Genomic DNA, 20639 nt, shown 5'->3' on the forward strand with positions numbered 1-20639 from the left:
TTTTTAAAAATGTGAGTTTGAACCATAAAATACTACTAAATCCCCAGTAGAATGGCTAAATTTAGAAAGACTATGCATATTAAGGGTTGGGAAGATACAGAAGAACAAGACTCATATATGACTGGTGAGAACGTAAAGTTGTAAAGTTACTTCAGAAAATAGTCTGTTGATTTCTTTCTTTCTTTTTTTTGTACCAGGGTTTGAACTTAGAGGCGTTTTATTACTGAGCCACTTCCCCAGCCTTTTTTATTTTTTAATTTGAGACAGGGTCTTGCTAAGTTGCTTAGGGTCTTGCTAAATTGCTGAGGCTGGCCTTGAACTTGTGATTCTCCTGCCTCAGCCTCCCAAGCCAGTGGGATGACAGTGCGTGCCACTATGCCCAGCCTTGTGGTTTCTTCTTAACATATACTTATTGTATGACCCAGTAATTTCACTCCTAGATATTTATAGTTCAAGGCAAATTAAATGTATGTTCATACAAAGACTTGGGCACAAATTTTCATAACAGCTTTTTAAAAATAAGCCCCCCAAATGGAAACCAGTATCCATTGGCAGGTAAATGGATAAAGAAGTTGTGGTATATTCACACGTGAAAACAACTAGCCTAAACAGGAAGAAACTAGTGATACTCAATACAACACACAGCTTTATCTCTGAAACATAATATTGAGTGAGAGAAGCCAGTCACAGAAGAGTAAATATATGATTTTATTTTTGTAACATTTCTAGGAAAGGCAAACTCACATTAGCTGAAAACAGGAAAGTGGTTGCCAGGGAATGGGGATGTCAGAGTGAACGAGGGACCTTTTGGGGTGATGGAAATATTTTGACTTTGTTGTGGTAGTAGTAATGTGATTGCACATCCTTTTAGAACTCACTGAACTATATACTTGAGTAAGATAGACTTTATTGTGTATAAATTACACATTATTAAACAGCAAGTGTTCTGTTGATTTTGTCAAGGCTTCATTAGCATTTTATAGGGCATTGGGCTGGACACAAGAGGATGTAGGAGTCTCCTATCTCACAGAGTACTGGGGATCATAGTGTAAATATAGAGGCTCTCCTTGGGGACATTTGCTTTCATTATTGCTCATTTCTTACTATTAAAATGACAAAGGAAAATAGGACACTGTTTTGTTTTTTTTTTTCCTTATGTACTAATTGTGTTCTTATGTGACCAGGTCTGTTCACTAGAAAGATTCCGCTCCTTACAGGACAAGCTACAACTCCTAGAAGAGGCAGTAAGCATGCATGATGGAAACGTCATTACTGCAGTAAGTTGTGAGATTTTGTTGTTTCCATTGATTTCTGAAAATCCTGTCAAAATAGACTTTACCATTTTGGGTTTAAATATCAAGTAAAAATTCTGGAGTTCCCCTGAGGTATAGGATTTTCAACAGTTTCTGCTCCAAGGCTCAGATGGTGGGACAACCATTGTGTGTGGAACTCTTTATTGTAACCCCCAAATCAAAAAAATTGGCTACTTTATATAATATATATAAGAAAATAAGGCTGAGGTTGTGACTCAGTGGTAGAGTGCTTGCCTAGCACGCGTGAGGCACTGGGTTTAATCCTCAGCACCACATACAAAAATTGTTATAAAAAATTATAAAGTTTCTCCTTTAAAAATACTCAAATAATATCCTTTAAAAAATAAATATGTAAAATAATCTGAGAGAGGAGAGATGTGAGACCAGGGAGGTATCTCTCAGCTGCTGTGGGCACCACAAGGGGTCTCCCGAGGCACAGTTCAGTCCCAGATATCCATCACCTTTCCTTCCAATCCCAATGAGAGGTCTATTGTCTGTGTCTGTAGAGATTCCCCAGTTGCTGACTTCATTCACATTAGGTGATGGGGGAAGGGCTTTGTGTTTGAAATATTGCTCATTCTTTGTTCTTTTCCCTCTAGGTTTTGATCTTCTTGAAGAGGACACTGAGCAAAGGTGAGCGTGATTTGTTGGACATCTTTACTCAGCAAAGTGTATGCCACCTTTAGGAGAGAATGGCATGCGGCTTTCATGCCAGAATTCACCATTATCAAGTCTGTTTTAGAGACAGCTTATGTGGCTGTCACTCGGAACACACATCACATCTCTGAGGGCATCCTTTAGGGTTACTACATTAATGACAAAGCCCCCTCTATTTATTGGACAGATTGTGGATGACTGTGTGTTTGAGGAAGTAAAAATCCATGCTAAATGCCTGCTCTGTGGGTTGATGAGAGTTGAAAAGCTGATTCAAAAGCTCTGAGTTAATGTGGACCATAGAGGCTTTGATAGGGTTGAAATTTAGGAATAGGCCATTCTTAGTTTTTGCTTGCCTCTGAGGAGAGAATGTTTGGAAGGTGTGAATAGGGAGGCCAATTTCACACTTGAGTAATAAGCTTTCCTCTTGTCTCCATCTAACTGTTTCTTCCTTTCTGCCAGAAATACTCTTCCGAGAGCTGGAGGTGCGACAGATTGCCCTGAGACATTTCATTCACTTCCTTAAGGAAATAGGGGATCAAAAGCTGCTTTTAGACCTCTTCAAGTAAGAACTGATGATTCTCTGTTCAATAAAGTTTACTAAGTACTTTTAAAAAGTATGCTGAGGGATACTAAGAAATGGAAGACACTGTCATTTTTCTGGAAACAGTTAAGACAAGATATTGAAATATGATGGCTTAACCCCATGTACTGGGGTACATGACATTACAGCAGGATGGTTAAGAACCAAGCTGTAGAGTCTGACATATCTGGCATGAATTTAAGCTCTATTATTTAGCTTATAGAGTAGCCTGGAGCAAGTTTCTAGACTTCTCCATGTGTCAATGTTCACACCTATAAAGTGAAGACGATGATACCTACCCATAGAGTCATGAAGACTGATTTAGTTTTGAGACTTAGCATTTAGCATAATGCCTATTCATTAAGATTTTTTAAAAATAAAAGACCTAGATTAAATGTGTCTTTTATTAGTCAGCCCTAAGTGATGCTAATGAGAAATTCAGTAGAAGAGAAGAAAACAGGACTTTCAGTCAGGATACCCAAGCATAGTCTCAAGGCAGTGATTAGGATTTGAGTTGGGCCCCTGAGGCTAGGTAGGTTTCTGATTGGTGAGAGATAGGCAATATCTGCTGGAGGTAAAGGAGGGTGGGAGGTGATCTTTTGTCATGTTTTCCTTCTAGTTATTGCGACTAATTTCCTGGCTTGGATTAAAATGCATGGACATTTTATCCTTTCTTCAATATCAGGGAAGGGGTTGGAAACCTATTTAGGCTCTGTGGCTCAAGATAATTCTGGTTACCCAGAAACTCCAGAACAATAATGAACTGCACTGAAAACTAAGGTGGGGAAAGCAGGTTACCTGATTAAGGTCAAGATTACAGATGGTTAACCAGGAATTTGCAAAAGAAGAGTTCCTGGAGGTAGGCTAATTTCTGACTCTTTCTGCCTTCCTTTGAAAGAAGCCTTATCAAGTATCACCTCCATGCTAAAGCATGGAGGCTGTCTCTTCAGAGTCAGGAGGATTCAGAAGACATGAGGGAGACCAAATATATTGTACTCTGTACATGAAAAAGAACAATAAAGAATATATCTTTAAACAATCTCCAAGATTGTTTTAATAGATTTATTTAATATTTCAAAAATAAACAAGGTTACTTTGGGCCAGAGTAGGTTTGGTTTAAGCTCTTTTTTTTTTTTTTTTTTTTTTTTTTTTTTTTTTGGGTTTAAGCTCTTATTGCCCTGTAGTGCCTTCTTGTCCTTACATTTCATACAACTAGAAAAAAACAGGAAAACTGATATATGAACCACCAAGTGTTTTGAAGGGGTTGCTGGAGGTAGAAAGGTTTATCTTATGTGTAGAACATTCACCCTATTTTTTGAGGTTGTATGCCACATATCAATAGATAAAAATGCCCTGCTCCCTTCTGCTTCTTCCCAGGTTCCTAGATAGAACAGAAGAGCTTGCGGTAAGTGTGGCCTTTATTTCAGTTGGGGACCTATCTAATAGACATCTAAGCCAAAACCCAGTTTCCAAGATCCCAGACTGTCCTTTCCTTTGATATTGGTAATATCCAGAAGAGAAAGGCATCTAGGAAACCTGAAAACTTAAACCAAATGATATATTGCTTTCTTTTTCCATGCTCTTAAATCTTTTTTTTTTTAAAGATAGAAAGAAGAGAGAGGGAATTTTTTTTAATATTTGTTAGTTTTTGGTGGACACAACTTCTTTATTTTATTTTATGAGGTGCTGAGGATCGAACCCAGTGCAGTGGCTGTGTGCAGTGGCTCACTTGGCATATGCGTTACCGCTTGAGCCACATCCCCAGCCCGGGCTTAAATCTTTAAAACAGATTTAAAGTGAATGAATACTGGACTGAGCAATTTGTAATTTGTTTTCAAGTCCTTGTTTGTAGGAACTTTTAGGGTTTGGCTTCCTTTTTTTTTTTCCCCCTTGAAAATATGTCTTTTAAAATTTTTTTTATTTCTTCTTTTTAGATGAATATGATGGTGAAGTGTATTTTGACATATTACACATATATGGAGAATAATTTATTCTAATAAGGATGGGTTTTGGCTTCTAAGACTAAAGATATTGGAAGCTAAGAATAAAAAGCCATATGTAGGTCAAGAAGAAAGAAAGGGCTTATCTTATGTATAGAGCCAGGTGTGTTGGCACATATCTGTAATCCCAGCAGCTTGGAAGGCTGAGGCAGGAGGATCACAAGTTCAAAGCCAGCCTTAGCAACTTGGCAAGGCCCTAAGCAACTTAGGGAGACCCTATTGCGAAATAAAAAGTTTAAAAAGGACTGGGGAATGTGGCTTAGTGGTTAAGTGCACCTGGGTTCAATCTCTGATTCCAAAAAAAAGGAAGAAGAAAGATAGGTATATATCTTGGCTGAGTGATTGCCAAGTGTGATAATTGGTTTCTTTGGCAGATTTTGACAATCATAGAATGAACTGAAATACAAAAACAAATCTGAAATTTTACCAAAAACCTAATTGTATTATTAAAACTTTAGTGAACCATTTTTTAAAGTTTGATATTATAGTGCAGGAATAGAATTTCTTAGCAATGTTGATAGCAGGATTATTCCTTTATCATTGTACTGCATATCTGTGATGATGTCAGTGACACTTATCTAGCACATTTAATAACATTATTAACCTTTACACAGCAGAATTCAGGAAAATGTTTGTCCAATATTTTCTAAAAGGAACCTGTACTAAAATTCAAGCCATGGGAAAATTTGAAATATCTTTTATCTTTTTTTTTTTTTTTTAAATTTTTTTAGTATTTATTTTTTAGTATTCAGCAGACACAACATCTTTGTTTGTATGTGGTGCTGAGGATCGAACCCGGGCCGCACGCATGCCAGGCGAACGCGCTACGGCTTGAGCCACATCTCCAGCCCTCTTTTATCTTAATCTACAAAAAATTATTGGCAGTCTGTAGTAATCATATGAAGAGCTTTTTGTTTCTGTTTTTAATCTTTATAAGCTCAAAACCATGAGGAGCTATGTGCAATGGCACACATCTGTAATCCCAGCTACTCTGGAGGCTGAGGCAGGAGGATCAAAAATTTGAGGCCAGCCTTAGAAACTTAGCAAGACCCTGTCCCAAAATTAAAAATTAAAAAAGGGCTGGGGAGGTAGCCTAGTGGTAAAATACCCCTGGGTTCAATTCCCAGTACCAAAAAAAAAAAAAAAAAAACTAAAAACCCATAAGAAGGCTGGGGTTGTGGCTCAGTGGTAGAGTGCTCGCGTAGCACATGCTAGGCCCTAGGTTAGATCCTCAAAAACCACATAAAGAGAGATAAATAAAGGTAGTGTGTCCAACTACAACTAAAAAAATAAATTAAAAAAACATAAGACTATGAAGAATTTTCTTTATATATAACACTCTTATAAAGTTTGGTTTTTTTGAAGTTTGATTATGAGAATAAATGTGTTTTTATATAGAATTTTTACCTAAAATTTATATCCTCATTGTATTGAATTGAAGATGATTAATCATGCATGTTATTGTATGTAAATTTAGCTTTTTCCAACTTTGTACACTTTTGAAGTGGCAAAACTGATAATCTACCTTTAGTCCATTCTCCTAGAACATAAAGATTTCTCAAGTAGAATTTTTTCTTGAAAAACTTAAGAAGAAATGGAATTGATTAACAAAAAATTAACTGTGGTTCTTAAAGATACTTCCTTCAATATTAAGAATTCTGTGTACCAAATATTTTTCAGACTAAATTATGACATAAAATGATTTCTATTATTTTGTCTTATATCATCATTTACATTTTTAAAAATATTTATTTTTTAGCTTTTAGGTGGACCCAATATCTTTATTTTATTTTTATGTGGTGCTGAGGATCGAACCCAGTGCCTCAAGCATGGCAGGCGAGCACGCTCTTAATTTTTGTATGTTTTTATCAATTTATTTTTCATGTCAATCTATTTATTTTTCACTTCTTGGAAGGTTAATGATTATTTTTTTAACATTTTTTTTTTTTAGTTGTTGATGAACCTTTATTTTGTTTATTTGTATGTGGTGCTGAGAATTGAACCCAGTATTTCCTGCATGCTGGGCAAGTGCACTACCACTGAGCCACAGCCACAGCCCTGGAAAGTTAATGATTATGTGTAAAATTTCAGCTATCACAACTCTAATGATTATTGTATCACTTAATTCATAATAACAAATAAATCACTTAACTCATAATAACAAATACATCAGGGACTGTTTGTTTTTTGTGGTACAGGGGAGTGTACCCTTGGCATTGTGCATGTTAAACAGGAATTTTATCATGGAGCTGTTTCCTCAGCCCTAATCAGGCTGCTTTTTAGAATTTCAAAATAGAAAATACATGAAGAGATTTTCTTTTGGAATTACATGTAGAACCTATAGTATTTAAATACGAATATGAGTAGTTAGCTGTGAACAGTGAATCAGGTAACACACACTATTTGTGTTACTGATGGTGTTAATTGTTAGATATTTTACAATCATACTTAAGTGGTTGATCACTTACGTAATTAATCACATAATTGGTTAAGGATTCTAGAAATAAACATTTAGCATTTTGGCCTTTCAAAAGCTAAGACTGAAGGAAATAGCCATTATTGGTTGCATTATGAAGTCTAGAGCCAAACTTCAGCTAAAGCTAGGTGCTCTATCTACTTAGTGCTTCATTATAGATCAACACTGTCCAATAGAAATTTCCTGTGATGATGGAAATAGTCTATATTTCTTCTGTCCAATATGTTAGCTGCTAGTGCCTGTACCTTTTGAGTGCTTACAAAGCAGATAAGGCAACTAAGGACCTGAATTTTTAACTTACTTAATTTAAATTTTAAACCAAATGTGGCTTGTGGCTGCCATATTGGACAGTTCAGGTAGAGATGAACATACTAATGATTTTGTACCACTTTTGCCATTAATGATTTTGTATCACTCTCCCAACACATGCATAACCATTAGCACCCAGATGGATCTCTAAGAATGAAGAATTTGGTTTTAATTTTTTGTTTTGTTTTGTTTTTTTAAGCATGGAAAGTCCACTTATTCGGCTACCTGCCTCTTCAAAGGAGACAATATGGCTCCAAGCTTTTCTCTGTTTTTTTTTTGTAGCTATCTCATTATCGAGAGCATTTGAACATTCAGGACCCTGAGAAACGAAAAGAATTTCTTAAGACCTGCATTGGGTAAGTATGGGAGAGGAATGTATGTATACTTTTATATAAAGGGAATGAAGAGAATAAGAGGGTGGAATGGATAGGTAGGGAGGGAAAAGCTGATAGTGAACCCCACGGGGTTGCACCAAAGGTCATCTTATTCAGTGGATCCCAAATATTAGTTCCCCAAGTGTTTTTCCTGTTTTATGGGAAAGTGAGGAAAATAAAGACAATGTAGAGAGTTTTTCCCTACACCTAAGTTTATTTGAGATACTGTCTTTTATTCTTGGATTTTGTTCCCACCTCTCCCCTCCTTTTTTGGTAGTAAAATGGTTGTAATTTTTTTAGATGATCTTATGTAATAAAAAGGTCATAACTCTTTATGGACTTGTAGACCTCATGTATTTTTGGGAGGTGTGTTACTGGTCCTTGAAACCCCAAAATCCAAGTATAAGCTTTCATCTAGAACATAAATCCTTGAAATAATATTGTTCCTGTGCTGGCATGCTCTGTTGTTAGAAGTAGTTCATTTTATTGTTGGACACCTCATTATTGGAAAGTGCTCCCATGTGTTAAGCTAAAACTTGCTTAACTCTGTCTTTCAAGTCAGATTTACGTCTACCACTAGTTCTCACTTTTCCAGGTTCAGTGTTCACAGTTGTTTCAGCCATTCCTCTTGTGACATGATTTCCAGATTTCACATTTAGAAATTTGCATGTTAGTGGAATCTTTAATTTTACCAAATACTGAGCTGTGTCAAATGGCCTCTGGAAAACAGAAAAGTCAGAGTAGTGCCGTAACAAACCTATTGCTGTCTCCCTTTATCTCTTATAAAAAATTCACTGTGGCTCACACTTATCTGGGATAGTGTAATTGAATTTCATAATTCTTCCTGGAGTGAGTGGAGTCGGGAGTAAGGCAGCACTTTCTAAAGGGTAGATCTATGAACTGAGAGTTTAAAATCTGGCTTCTATTCCTGGCCTTACCCATTGGTGTGCCACATGACTTTCAGGTAAGACACTGACCCTCAACTTTTTCGTATATAAAAACATGGTTTTGAAGATGGGACCTTTGACATTTGGGTAGATCTTTGTAATCTTTGCTAATCTACAAACCTATAACTGTGCTATGTAATTTATTGTTATTACTCTGCAATAAAAAAATGGGTGACAAATTTAAGTGCCCTTTAAGTGGAATTAAGCAGTGACCTGTGTTACAGAGGTTTATTGGGATGTGGATGATGGGCAGTTGGCTAGGTTCACTTACTAGCTTTGTGATTTACGCCCCAAACATCCAACTTCCAAAAGGTGAGGATTCTTATTCATTCCACATCAGAATCGCTAATGATTATGTTTTTGGACTTTTAAGAATTCCTCTTGAATTGGCAAAATCTTAAATACAAAAATGTAAGCCAAAGGTCTACTCTGTTTTCTGCTTTCTCTCTTCCTTAAAGAGGTGTTCTAAAGGTGAATTGAGAACAGATTTGTAAAGCACCGTGAGCCTCTGTGCTCACAGTGATAATTTGGTTGAGTTGAGTGTATTTCTTTTTTGCATAGAGAAAGAGGTACTAACCTTCTGGCCCTCTACCAGTTTGCCATTTTCAGCAGAAGATTCTGCACACATACAAGACCATTACACGCTCCTGGAACGTCAAATCATTATTGAGGTTAGACTCCTCATCTCTGTTCTGCTTTAGTGCCCAGGCTAAATGCCATTCAGCATCTAGGAGACTCTTATGCTCTGCACTTATTTGTCATTTCCTGTTACAGTCTCTAAAAGCCTTTTATTTCCTTTCTGTACACTATAGCCCCTTCCTCGATTGTTCTTAGGCATTCTTTTTCTTCTCTTGCTGACATGAAAGTATTTGCTCTTCATTCTGAAACTCCCATGTTATCACCTCTTCTGTAATCTTTTTATTCAGCTTAGATCCATGTTTTTTTTTAATAGAGTTTAACTGCCCTTTGGGATATCCTAAGCAATTTCTTCTTTTTCTCTTTTTTTGCTTCATTCCTAGGGTGGGAAACACAACTGCTATAGTATTAAAGGTTTCCCTCCCTCTGCTCCATAGACATTGTGTTTTTTTCACATGTCTCACTCCATCACAGGCAAATGATCGGCATCTAGAGTCAGCAGGACAGACTGAGATCTTCCGAAAGCACCCACGCAAAGCTTCCATCCTCAACATGCCACTAGTGACAACGCTTTTCTACTCCTGCTTCTATCACTACATGGAGGCTGAGGTACAGGCAAAACGTGAAAGAAAGACCCACAAACTCTCATTGTCCAAGAAGAACATAGTTCAAATCCAGTATTTTGATGCATTCTTATAATAGTGAATGCATGTAGTTATCAGAAGTCTACCTGGAAGCTTTCTTGGCCCTCAACAAGGGTGAGCCAAGAGGGAACCTAGCATAGCATGTTTTGTCTCTGGTGCTGATTCCCATAGCAGTCTCTTCAAAGGCCCATAATTTCCAGTGGATTGCCATGGTATGGAGAGCCACAGCAGCATGTCAGGTAGCTGTCAATCCTTCTTAAAAATGTTTTTGAAGAGATTTGGACTTAATGATCACAAGTGGATATTTCCCCCTTATTTGATTTTGTTGTTTGTTTGTTTTGGCTCTGTGGATTAAACCTGGGGATGCTTTACCACTGTGTTATATATTTCCATCCCTTTTTATTTTTGAGACAGGGTCTCATTAAGTTCCTGAGGTTGGCCTTGAACTTGCAATCTTCCTGTCTCAGCCTCCTGAGCTGCTCTGATTACAGGTGTTCACCACCGTGCCCAGCTTCTATTTGGATTAGCAGAAAGTTGGAAAGAGCACCTTCCTTTTTAATCCAGTTCCTTGATAAACTAGGTTGTAATAATTTCATTAAGTCCTCTGGAGTTTTTCTTGTGAATTAGTTTCTGGGTTTAAATGGTTATAAAATGAGCTGTAGAGAGTCTGTAGTAGAAAGGAAAATGGGAGATTGAGTGATCTCATTAAAGTTGCTTTTTCCACTTTAATCCTAGGGGACATTCAGCAGTCCTATCAACCTGAAGAAGACATTTAAGGTAGGTACATATTGATCTGTGTTTTATATAAAAGTCATATCAGAATAACTACATGGAGTGGATTTGCTTGATAACCCTGTACACCAAGTTCTTTGATGCTCAAGGTTAAAGGTAAAAGGGAATGAATTTATGGGAAATGAGAGAACTTGAACCAAATGGTATATAATCGTGCTGGGCCTTGGAAGTTAAGAGATTCTTGTTGACCTGAAAAATTTATTGACTTTAAGGGGTAGAATCCATACCATGGTATATTTTTCTTTTCTAAAATTCTCAAGCACCTCTATAGATACATTTTTTTTTTAAGAGAGAAAGAGAGAGAGAAATTTTTTTTTAAAGAGAGAGAGAGAGAGAGAATTTTTTAATATTTATTTTTTAGTTCTCAGCGGACACAACATCTTTATTTGTATGTGGTGCTGAGGATCGAACACGTGCCAGGGGAGCGCGCTACTGCTTGAGCCACATCCCCAGCCCCAATACATTTCTATTTTCCCTTAATTTTTCCTGCTCTTTGATTTTTAGATCCCAGACAAACAGTATGTGCTGACAGCCCTGGCTGCTCGTGCCAAACTTCGAGCCTGGCATGACGTAGATGCCCTCTTCACCACAAAGGTAGGTGTCCTGGAATTGCTTTATACTGCTAAGGCCTTGGGAGAAAGAAGGGTTATCGTATCATTTTGTAAGTCCTAGTAACTTTTTATTTTTTATTTTTTTGGTACCAGGGATTGAATCCAAGGGCATTTAACCATTGAGCCACATCCTCAGCCCTTTTCATTTTTTATATAGAGATAGGGTTTCACTAAGCTGCTTAGGGCCTCTTAAAGTTGCTAAGGCTGGTTTTGAACTCAAAATCCTCCTGCCTCTGCCACCCCAAGGTGCTGCACTTATAGGTATGTACCACCATACCTGGCTCAAGTTACTTTTTGAACTTTTTCCCTCCAACCTTTTATTTTCTAAAATTTCAAACCTAAAAAAAGAGAATATACGTGGTCTTTACCACTTCAATAATTTATCAACATTTTTTGCCATACCAGCTAGCTTTTTCTTCTATATACATAGATTTTTTCCTGAACCATGTGAAGGTAAATTGCAGACTTCATGACACTTCTTTCTTAAATACTTAAGCATTAACTCCAGAAAATAGTCTCTGTCTCCAGAAAATTGACACTCATACAATAATAATATCACATATATTTGCCATGTGTATATATAGTCCATAATTAAATAATATAGTCTGAATTTAATTTATTTATTTATAGCTGTTTTTGTATTTACATGCTATTTGGAGCTAATTAAGGACCATGTATTGTTTTTGGTTGTAATTTCTTTACTAGTTTACATTTTTTGATAATTATTATATACATTAAGGAGTGACACATGGGGTTTTGATATACATAGTGAAATGATTATAGTCAACCCAATTAACATCCATCTCACAGTTGCCATTTTATATATATGTGGAATAGTTCCTCAAATCCACTCTTAGCAAATTTCTAATATACAACATAATACTATTAACTTTAGTCCTCATGTTGTACCTTGGCTTTCTAGATTTATTTATCCTCCATTATTGTGACTTTGTACCCTCTAGCCTGCACTTCCTCTGTAGTTTGAAATCACCGATCTCCATTTCTATATATTTGACTTTTTTTTTTTTTCAGATTACACATATAAGTAAGATCTTGCAGTATTTTTCTCTATGTGTCTGGCTTGTTTCATTTAGCATATTGTCCCCTGGGTTCATCCAGGCAGTTACAAATGACAGAATCTCGTTAAGATTGAGCGCTCTCGCATTGTTTACATGTGTATACACCCATATACATCAGTTCTTTATCCATTTGTCCAGTGATGAACGCTTACTTTTTTTTTTCATATCTTGGTTGTTATGGATAATGCTGTAATGGAGGAGGACGTACAGGCGTCTTTATGAGGTGGTGAGTTTATTATCTTTGGCGTACACCTAAAAGAGGGATTACTGCATCATATGATAGTTTTAGTTTTGATTTCTTTAGGAACCGTCATACTGTTTTCCATAATGGCTGCACCAGTCTTTATTCCTACAACAGTGGACACACATTCCCTTTCTACACACCCTCACCAACACTTACTACTGCTTGATTTTTTGATCATGGCCATGTTGGCAGGTGTGAGATGATACAGTGTTATTGATTTGCATTTTCCTGATGATTAGTGAATACTGGTCAGATACCTGCTGGCTGTTTTGTACATCTTTGGAGAAATGTCTATTCAGGTCAATTGCCCATTTTTAAATTGGGTTATTTGTATTTCTGCTATTGAGTTGTTGAATTTTTTATAAAAGTTTACATATCAACCCTTTATCAGACATATGGTTTGCAAATGTTTTCTCCCAATTCATCAGTTGCCTTTTTATTTTGATTGTTTGCTTTGTTTTGCAGAAGTTTTTTAGTTTAATGTAGTCCCTTTTATTTATTTTTGCTTTTATAGCCTGAGCTTTTGACATGATATCTGAAAATTCTTTGCCAAGGCCAGTGTCAAGGACTTTTTTCCTTATGTTTTCTTCTAGGAGTTTTATGATTTCAAGTCTTATATTTAGGTCTTTTGTCCATTTTAAGTTGAGTTTTATATATAGCATAAGGTAAGAGTCCATTTCATTTTTTTTACTTGTGGAAATTCAGGTTCCCCAGCATCATTTCCAACAAGGGCAGCATCCTCTTGCTGCCCTTGTTGGAAATTAGTTGACCACATACTCTTGGTTTTATTTCTGGATTCTCTTTTCTGTTCTACTAGTCTATGTGTTTGTCAGACACATATTGTTTTGATTATTATATTTTTAGATTATAATTTGAAATCAGGACTTGTGATGCCTTCAAATTTATTTTTCTTGGACTGTTTTGGCTATTGGGGGTCTTTTATTATTTAATACAAATTGGTTTACATTTTAAATATCAGGGTTTTTTTTTTTTTAAGAATTTTTTTTTTAATATTTATTTTTTAGTTCTCGGCGGACACAACATCTTTGTTGGTATGTGGTGCTGAGGATCGAACCCGGGTCGCACGCATACCAGGCGAGCGCGCTACCGCTTGAGCCACATCCCCAGCCCCAATATCAGGGTTTTTTTCCTTATGGATTTCAGAATTTTCTGATTTTCCTTCTTGTCAATGAATTGGTTACTTTTAACTACCAAAGTAAAATGTACCTATATCAAAATCAAATACTACATGAAAGTATATATAAAGAGTAAGAAGGCTAGGGGTGTAGTTCAGTGGTAGAGTGCATGCTTTAGAGTGGCTTCTTTTTCAGTGTGTACCAGCTTCTACCTCAGTCCCTTCATTAAGGCAAACACTATTAAAAATCTTATCAGTAGGTTTCCTGACCTTTCCTCCATGAGTTTACAAATGAACATTTATACATACATGTAATGATATAGAAGTCAGAATTTTACTCATTCTATTTGGTAGTATTTTACATTTTTTTTCCTGCATTAGTGTTTATAGATCTAAGAATTTATATCTCTGACTTTCTTCTACTCCCTAAAATCCTTTGATTTCTCAGAAAAATTAAACTCTTACCATTTCTCTATCCCTCATAGTAATCTGTTCACCTCCCCACCATGTTATTCTGGCTTGTCCATAAAACATTGAGAGACTACTAGCTCAGAGTGTGTTCACTATTCTACCTCTGCTGCCTCCCATCTTCCTTTTTCAGAACTGGCTGGGTTACACCAAGAAGAGAGCACCCATCGGTTTTCATCGAGTTGTGGAAATTTTGCACAAGAACAGTGCCCCTGTCCAGGTAATGGCTTATAAAGAGATTTGAATACAGGATACTCTGGGAGACTCAACTTTTAGCCTCTTGCTATTCAGTAATGGATAGTTGGCCTGTTCTGATTTCCCTCATTGGCATACAGTGGCTGCACTAGATCTTGAAAAATAGGTAAGGCCAGGAAAGAACAGTCTCTTCCCCCTTAGAAGTAACTCTGTAGACTGTCATCTATTAGCAGCATCTACTGTGTTTAGCCATGTGAAGAACTGATATACTATTCAAATGATTCAAAATGATATTGATCAATGAGTATCAAGAAGCAGTAGGCAGTAAGAAGGGAAGGTACTGGGGAATGAGATTAATCAAATTATATACATGTATGAATATGACATAGTGTATTCCATTTTGTATATTTATAATGTACCAATAAAAAAAATTTATCCTTGGGCTGGGGATATAGCTCAGTTGGTAGAGAGCTCGCCCTGCATGCGTAAGGCCATGGGTTCAATCTCCAGCACCACACACACACAAAAATTTCATCCTAAAAATAGAAGCAGTAGTCAGAGCATTGGATCTTCTCTAGTGCTGTGCCTTGCCAGCATTCATATCTGACTTTAGGATAAGGAGGAATGTGCTCTTCCCTTCTTTCTTGGGGCTTCAGAGAAGTGGTATCTAATATCACCTCATTTTCTGCTGCAGAACTAATCCTATGTGTGTTGATGGAAAGGGTAGATATTTAATATTGAACTCTTTACCTTCTTTCAGACATTTTATTTTCTACCTGTGGAGTTCTGTGTTCTATGGGAATTATTAATCAGAAGTATCTCTTCCCACAGATATTACAGGAGTATGTCAATTTGGTAGAAGATGTGGACACAAAATTAAACTTAGCTACTAAGTTCAAGTGCCATGATGTCGTCATTGATGTGAGTCCTAAGAAATGAAAACCCCAAATTTGATCCTTGGTGAAGATTGGGGGATTATAATTTTCTGTGTCCTAGATCCTGAGATGCTTTTATCAGATTTTCTCCTTTAGGAGAAAATACTCTGGCAAGCGTTAGTTGGAGATCAGCCCTCTAACAGGTTTCTCTGTGCTTTTATAATTTGTTGCATTTGGAGAACTCAGAATTGATTCAAGTTACTTAGACTCTGTAGACTTCAATCCAATATAAAGTACTGTGGGTACTTGATCCCCTAGCTGTTATCCCACTGCCGTCTCTTGGCCTTTCCTGGATCCTTGAGGATCCACAATTTAACTCTTTGACTTATGAGAAAGATACTCTCCACCTGGTGCTCATGTGAAGGTGGGAGTCCATATTGAATAAGACACAAAAAGAGGCAGTCCTTCATAGAGAAGACTAATTGGGGGTTTGTATTGTTTGTTTTGCTGTGTAGACCTGCCGAGACCTGAAGGATCGTCAGCAGTTGCTAGCATACAGGAGCAAGGTAGATAAAGGATCCGCAGAGGAAGAGAAGATCGATACCATTCTCAGCAGCTCGGTGAGCAGCTGCACTTTCCCCTCCAGTTGTCCTAGGAGACAGATAGTTCACAAAGTAGTGTCAACTGTATGTTCCCAAGGTTTGGGCAGTCTTCTTGGATGGATATGATCTACCTATTCGAAATAAGAAGTGGGTAAAATAGATTGTAAGTATTTGGGGAGTATAGCTGATTATCTCTCATAGCATGAAATTACTGAATTTTTTGTTAATGTGGAACTTCATTTCCTATTACATACTTTGATACCTGTGCTAAGGTCAGCTAAAACTAGTAAATTTTGGTCCTGAGGAGGACAGAACCAGGATAAATGCCTTAAATCAGGCATTCTATAAAATACAGAATAGATATTTAATCCATCTCTGAATAAATGAACTCCCCCACATAGTAAAAAAAATTTCCAATTACTCCCAATCCAATCCTTACTTTCCTTTTTCTTATGTAATTTGCATTCTTTTTTATTTTTAAATAGGGCCATTAGGGATATAGCTCGTTTTTTTTTTTTTTTTTTTTTTTTTTTTTTTTTTTACACAATACCTTTATTTTATTTTTATGTGGTGCTGAGACTTGAACCTAGTGCCTCATGCATTCTAGGCAAACGCTCTACCACTGAGCCACAACCCAGCCCTATAATTTGCATTCTGATCTCTGCCTCCTGTGGGGATAAGTGAAAACTGATCACACACCTTCATTCTTTGCTCTCTCTATAGCAAATTCGATGGAAGAATTAAAGGGCATTAGCTACCCTGAAACCTGCCTCATTTCTTCCTTTCTGCCTCTGAAAGTAGAGAGTCCGCTTCTTTGGGAGAGTTACAGCATCACATCACTTGGCCCCATCATTCAACAGGCAGTGCCTACTAATCTTGGGACAGAAATCAGCACCTGGACACAGAGAGCTTCAGACTGATCTTCTGTACAAGGGATGTTATCTAAAGGCCACAATTTAACTCTTTGACTTGTGAGAAAGATACTCTCCACCTGGTGCTCATGTGAAGGTGGGAGTCCATATTGGGTAAGATCTCTCTTGGTCTAAGAAAAGTGACCATTCTTGAAAGGAACTCTCCTAGAATAAGAGGTATAGGTGTCACAGGATAGCTGCTTCATTTCCTCTTAGCTAATTATGGTCCAGAACCTAGTGCGGGATGTTTGCAGTTCTGCTCTGAAGGAAGATAGAACAGAACCAAATTGGCTGCATTCCAGGGGCCTCTGGAAGTGGGGCCAGTACTGCTCAGGACCTGCTGGAGACACACTCAAACCAGGCTGTGCAACCCTTCTTCATTATGTCAGATGTTGCTAAGATATTGTGTTTCTTCAGCTAAAACCCCTCTGCTGTCCCAGTCTACTTTTCCCCAAAAAACTTAGGATTCCTCTCTCACCGGCATACTGAGATGACCTTGATGAGATATCGCCCTTATCTTTTACTATCCCAGACCCACCACCTTATGCGGAGCTCAGATTCAGCAGTGCTGGAGTTTTCCCTTTAGGCAAAAATCTCATTATCTTCCCAGAAGTGTCCAGAGAGTTTCACCTAGGCTAAACTCAGCAGCATTTCTCTGAGGATATTTAAATGGAGGTTTTATTTTCACACTTGACTTTTGACAGAATGTTCGGTGATGCTGTTTTCTGCCCTGAACCAATATCAGCCTGTTTGACTGACCTGGGTTTTCATACATGCCTACACTCCTAATAAAGCTTTTTCGTCCTTTGTGCCTTTTCTTCCCTGCCCAGTTGTTTTATGCTGAATGGTGAAATAATTACTCAGTGTCTTGTCTGTGTCCGTGATTTCATTCAGCTGCCTGTGAACACATGTCAGGTTATAGAGTAATGGTGCTTATGGCAAAGCAGGGCTGTATGGTAACAGAAAAAGCACTAAGCTGAGTGACCACAAGATCTAACTTCTTTTCCAGCTCTGCCACTGACAAGTTATGTGGTGCTGAGTGAATCCATTTCTCTCTGGACTCATCTTCATCTGTGAAGTGGGGGTATGATAATCTGTAACCCTGTAGAGTTCTGTACTCCTGTGTCTGGAGTGGGAGAAGTGGTAGGAGGAAAAGACACCATGCGCCTACAGAGGCACAGAGCATGCTTTACGGTGACATGGTTCTCTGTTGGAGGAAGTTTGCCCCTCAGGAAACATTGGGCAATGTCTGAAGACATTTTTCATTGCCATACTTGGTGGTGCTACTGGCATCTAATGCATAGGACAGCCCCCCACAACAAGGAATTATCTTGCCCCAAATGTAAGTAATGCCATTGTTGAGAAACCCTGCTTTAAGGGGGACAGCCTCCAACTTTTGCTCCTCCCTTTGGTAATCTTTGCAATTCCAGGTAACTTCGTATTTAATTCCTTTTCTAATGATCCTTGCTGTTGAAGAAATAAGAATCTAATTTGCTAGATTGTGCTAAAGTTATTGGTTCATCTTCAGATAAACGTTGGTAACTTTATTACCTAGTGTATCATTAGAATTGAAAAGCAGAACTACTAGGAGTATATATACACATTATCTATCTAATCTATATTTTAATTTGTTAGAGGGATTTGATCTTATTCTTATGGTAGCTAGATAGACAGTCTATGTAAGGCAGTTGTCTTCATGTCTGGTGGTAGAACTTAAAATTCACAGGGCAGACAGTTGGGAAGGGAAGATGGAGATAAAGTGATGGAGAGCAGGGACAAGCTAAAACCATGAGAATAGACTAGGACCCATCTCTCTTCTCACTGCCTCCAGCCTTGGAGTAGGTATCCTGAACGAGAAGCTGGTGGCCTTTGTCATGGAGCTGAAAAACACCTCTCCCAGGAATAAGCAGCTGAAGGAGGATCCAGAAAAAGGTTTAGCAGTTTTAAGTCCATCTGCTGCCATACACCAAGGTAGCCAGCAGATAAGCAACCATGTGAGTGGACTACGGAAGAGCCTGCCTTTCAGCCTTACAAGCTGAAATACAAACTGGTTGCGGGTTTCATTTACATCCTTAAGATTTTGGACAGAAGTAGCTCATGTGGTTCACTCTAACCCGAAATATGGGCAGAAATTGCTTAATGTAAATAGGGTTTCCTTTCGTGGATATGAACAATGAAGAGAATTCTGGAAAAAATAGTTAGTCCTAGCCACATTGACATTACAAAGCTACAAATGAATCCCTATTTTTGAGAATGTACAAGTAAAAACAGGCCTAGAAATTATATCTGTTCTGTTGAACATATGCTGCGCTATACTGCTGTGGGAGGTTTTGAGCTTCACTTTCTGTTGAAGTTAGAAAGATCACTTGCAACATTAGAATGCCCTATCCACTGTTTTTGATGTAAGGAAGTGTTTTCTTAAATTTAATAACTATCATGTTCCTTACTTCAGGTGCCAGGGAGTTGGCTTTTAATGAGATTGGGAGTATGACATAGCAACCTTCCTAAAAGAGATTAGAGAAACCTGATGTAAGAGGTCATGTATTATATGATTTTATTTAATATGAAATATCTGGAATAAGTAAATCCATAGAAAGCAGCTTGATGGTTCCAGGGACTGGGGTTGGGGAGAGATGGGCAGAAATTGCTTAATGTGAATAGGGTTTCCTTTTGTGGATATGAACATGTTTTGGAATTAGATAGAGGTAATTGTATAATATTCTGAATGTACCACTGAATTATTCACTTTAAAATGGCTAATTTTATGTTAATTTCACCTCAAAAGTTTTTGGTTTTAAATTTAACAAGAGTACTAGAGACTTGAGTGCTTTTAAGTCCTCATCTCATGATCACTATTGCTATAAAATTGACCTGTGATTTCTTGAACAAAAGACAGGCTTGCAAAAGTAACTCAAGTAACGCTAAGATCTATATGATACTCAAGTCTCGGGGGGAAAAACAACTAGAAATCCAGGCTCTTCTGTTGGGGAAAAAAAGAGTCCTATACTGATCTGTTTTAGTACTCCTAGAAGTAGGGAAAGGAACTTAGGTCTTCATGTTCAGGTCAGGAAAACCTGCAGGTGGGACTGGCCCCTTTAAGACTCGGAGACTGAAGTACTCTGGTAGTTAAGGAGTCATAATGACAAACTTTCTTAAGTAATTCTACTTAGATATGTATTAGTTATCTGCCTGGACCAGAAGTACTGAGGAGCAGAGTCCATCTCAGTTGGGTTGGTGAGAGCTGTATATAGATGAATTAAACATCTACAAGTTTATTTTCTAAAATCTAGATGTCTCTGCCCTAGATAAGGGACCAGTGGTTTTTAGTTTGGGTTCTTTTCTACCCTATGGGGAACACAGAAAGTTTAGTTAAAGGGAGGATTTCCTTGAAATAAGATCCTATGTGTCCAGTCCTATTTCTGAAACCTAGGGAATGGAAGGGAGAAGATCCTGCCCATGAACACCTCTGAAATCCATTGCTAATATATATTCACTTGCTGAAAAAAATGCCTGTAGCCTATGGGAAGCAAATTACTTTGGGTTTCTGTTCAAATTTTTCATGAATATAGGATTCATGGGCAGCCAGTGATAAAGAATCCTCAGGGGGATCCATACTTAACAATATGAACTCCAGATTCAGTATTGGAGAAAGAGGTGCTGTAGCCTATCATGAGAACTTTACCCTAGGTACACATACCATAAGACAAGCTCTCCTGCATAGACCTCTGTTTTTCCATGGTAGGAAGCCATCTTGATTGGTATCTGTCACTGCAGGAGATGGTGGCTTGAAA

General features: G+C 37.6%; 1 protein-coding gene across 3 annotated transcripts in view; it reads left to right on the plus strand.

The window, feature by feature from the left end:
• The window catches only part of Vipas39 (VPS33B interacting protein, apical-basolateral polarity regulator, spe-39 homolog), a 29744-nt gene extending 12093 nt beyond the window's left edge, over window positions 1–17651 (plus strand). For all 3 annotated transcript variants that reach the window (XM_026401055.2, XM_026401064.2, XM_026401071.2), the window contains 13 exons: window positions 1185–1277; window positions 1913–1946; window positions 2430–2532; window positions 3928–3955; window positions 7618–7691; window positions 9252–9327; window positions 9767–9901; window positions 10672–10713; window positions 11233–11322; window positions 14399–14485; window positions 15292–15381; window positions 15851–15955; window positions 16661–17651. In XM_026401055.2, coding sequence (XP_026256840.1) covers window positions 1185–1277; window positions 1913–1946; window positions 2430–2532; window positions 3928–3955; window positions 7618–7691; window positions 9252–9327; window positions 9767–9901; window positions 10672–10713; window positions 11233–11322; window positions 14399–14485; window positions 15292–15381; window positions 15851–15955; window positions 16661–16681 — 978 coding nt within the window. In that variant the 3' untranslated portion in view covers window positions 16682–17651. The remainder of the gene's footprint in view (window positions 1–1184; window positions 1278–1912; window positions 1947–2429; window positions 2533–3927; window positions 3956–7617; window positions 7692–9251; window positions 9328–9766; window positions 9902–10671; window positions 10714–11232; window positions 11323–14398; window positions 14486–15291; window positions 15382–15850; window positions 15956–16660) is intronic.
• Window positions 17652–20639: the final 2988 nt, after the last annotated feature.

The sequence above is a fragment of the Urocitellus parryii genome, chromosome 6 (genome assembly GCF_045843805.1).
Source record: "Urocitellus parryii isolate mUroPar1 chromosome 6, mUroPar1.hap1, whole genome shotgun sequence".
Classification (NCBI taxonomy): domain Eukaryota; kingdom Metazoa; phylum Chordata; class Mammalia; order Rodentia; family Sciuridae; genus Urocitellus; species Urocitellus parryii.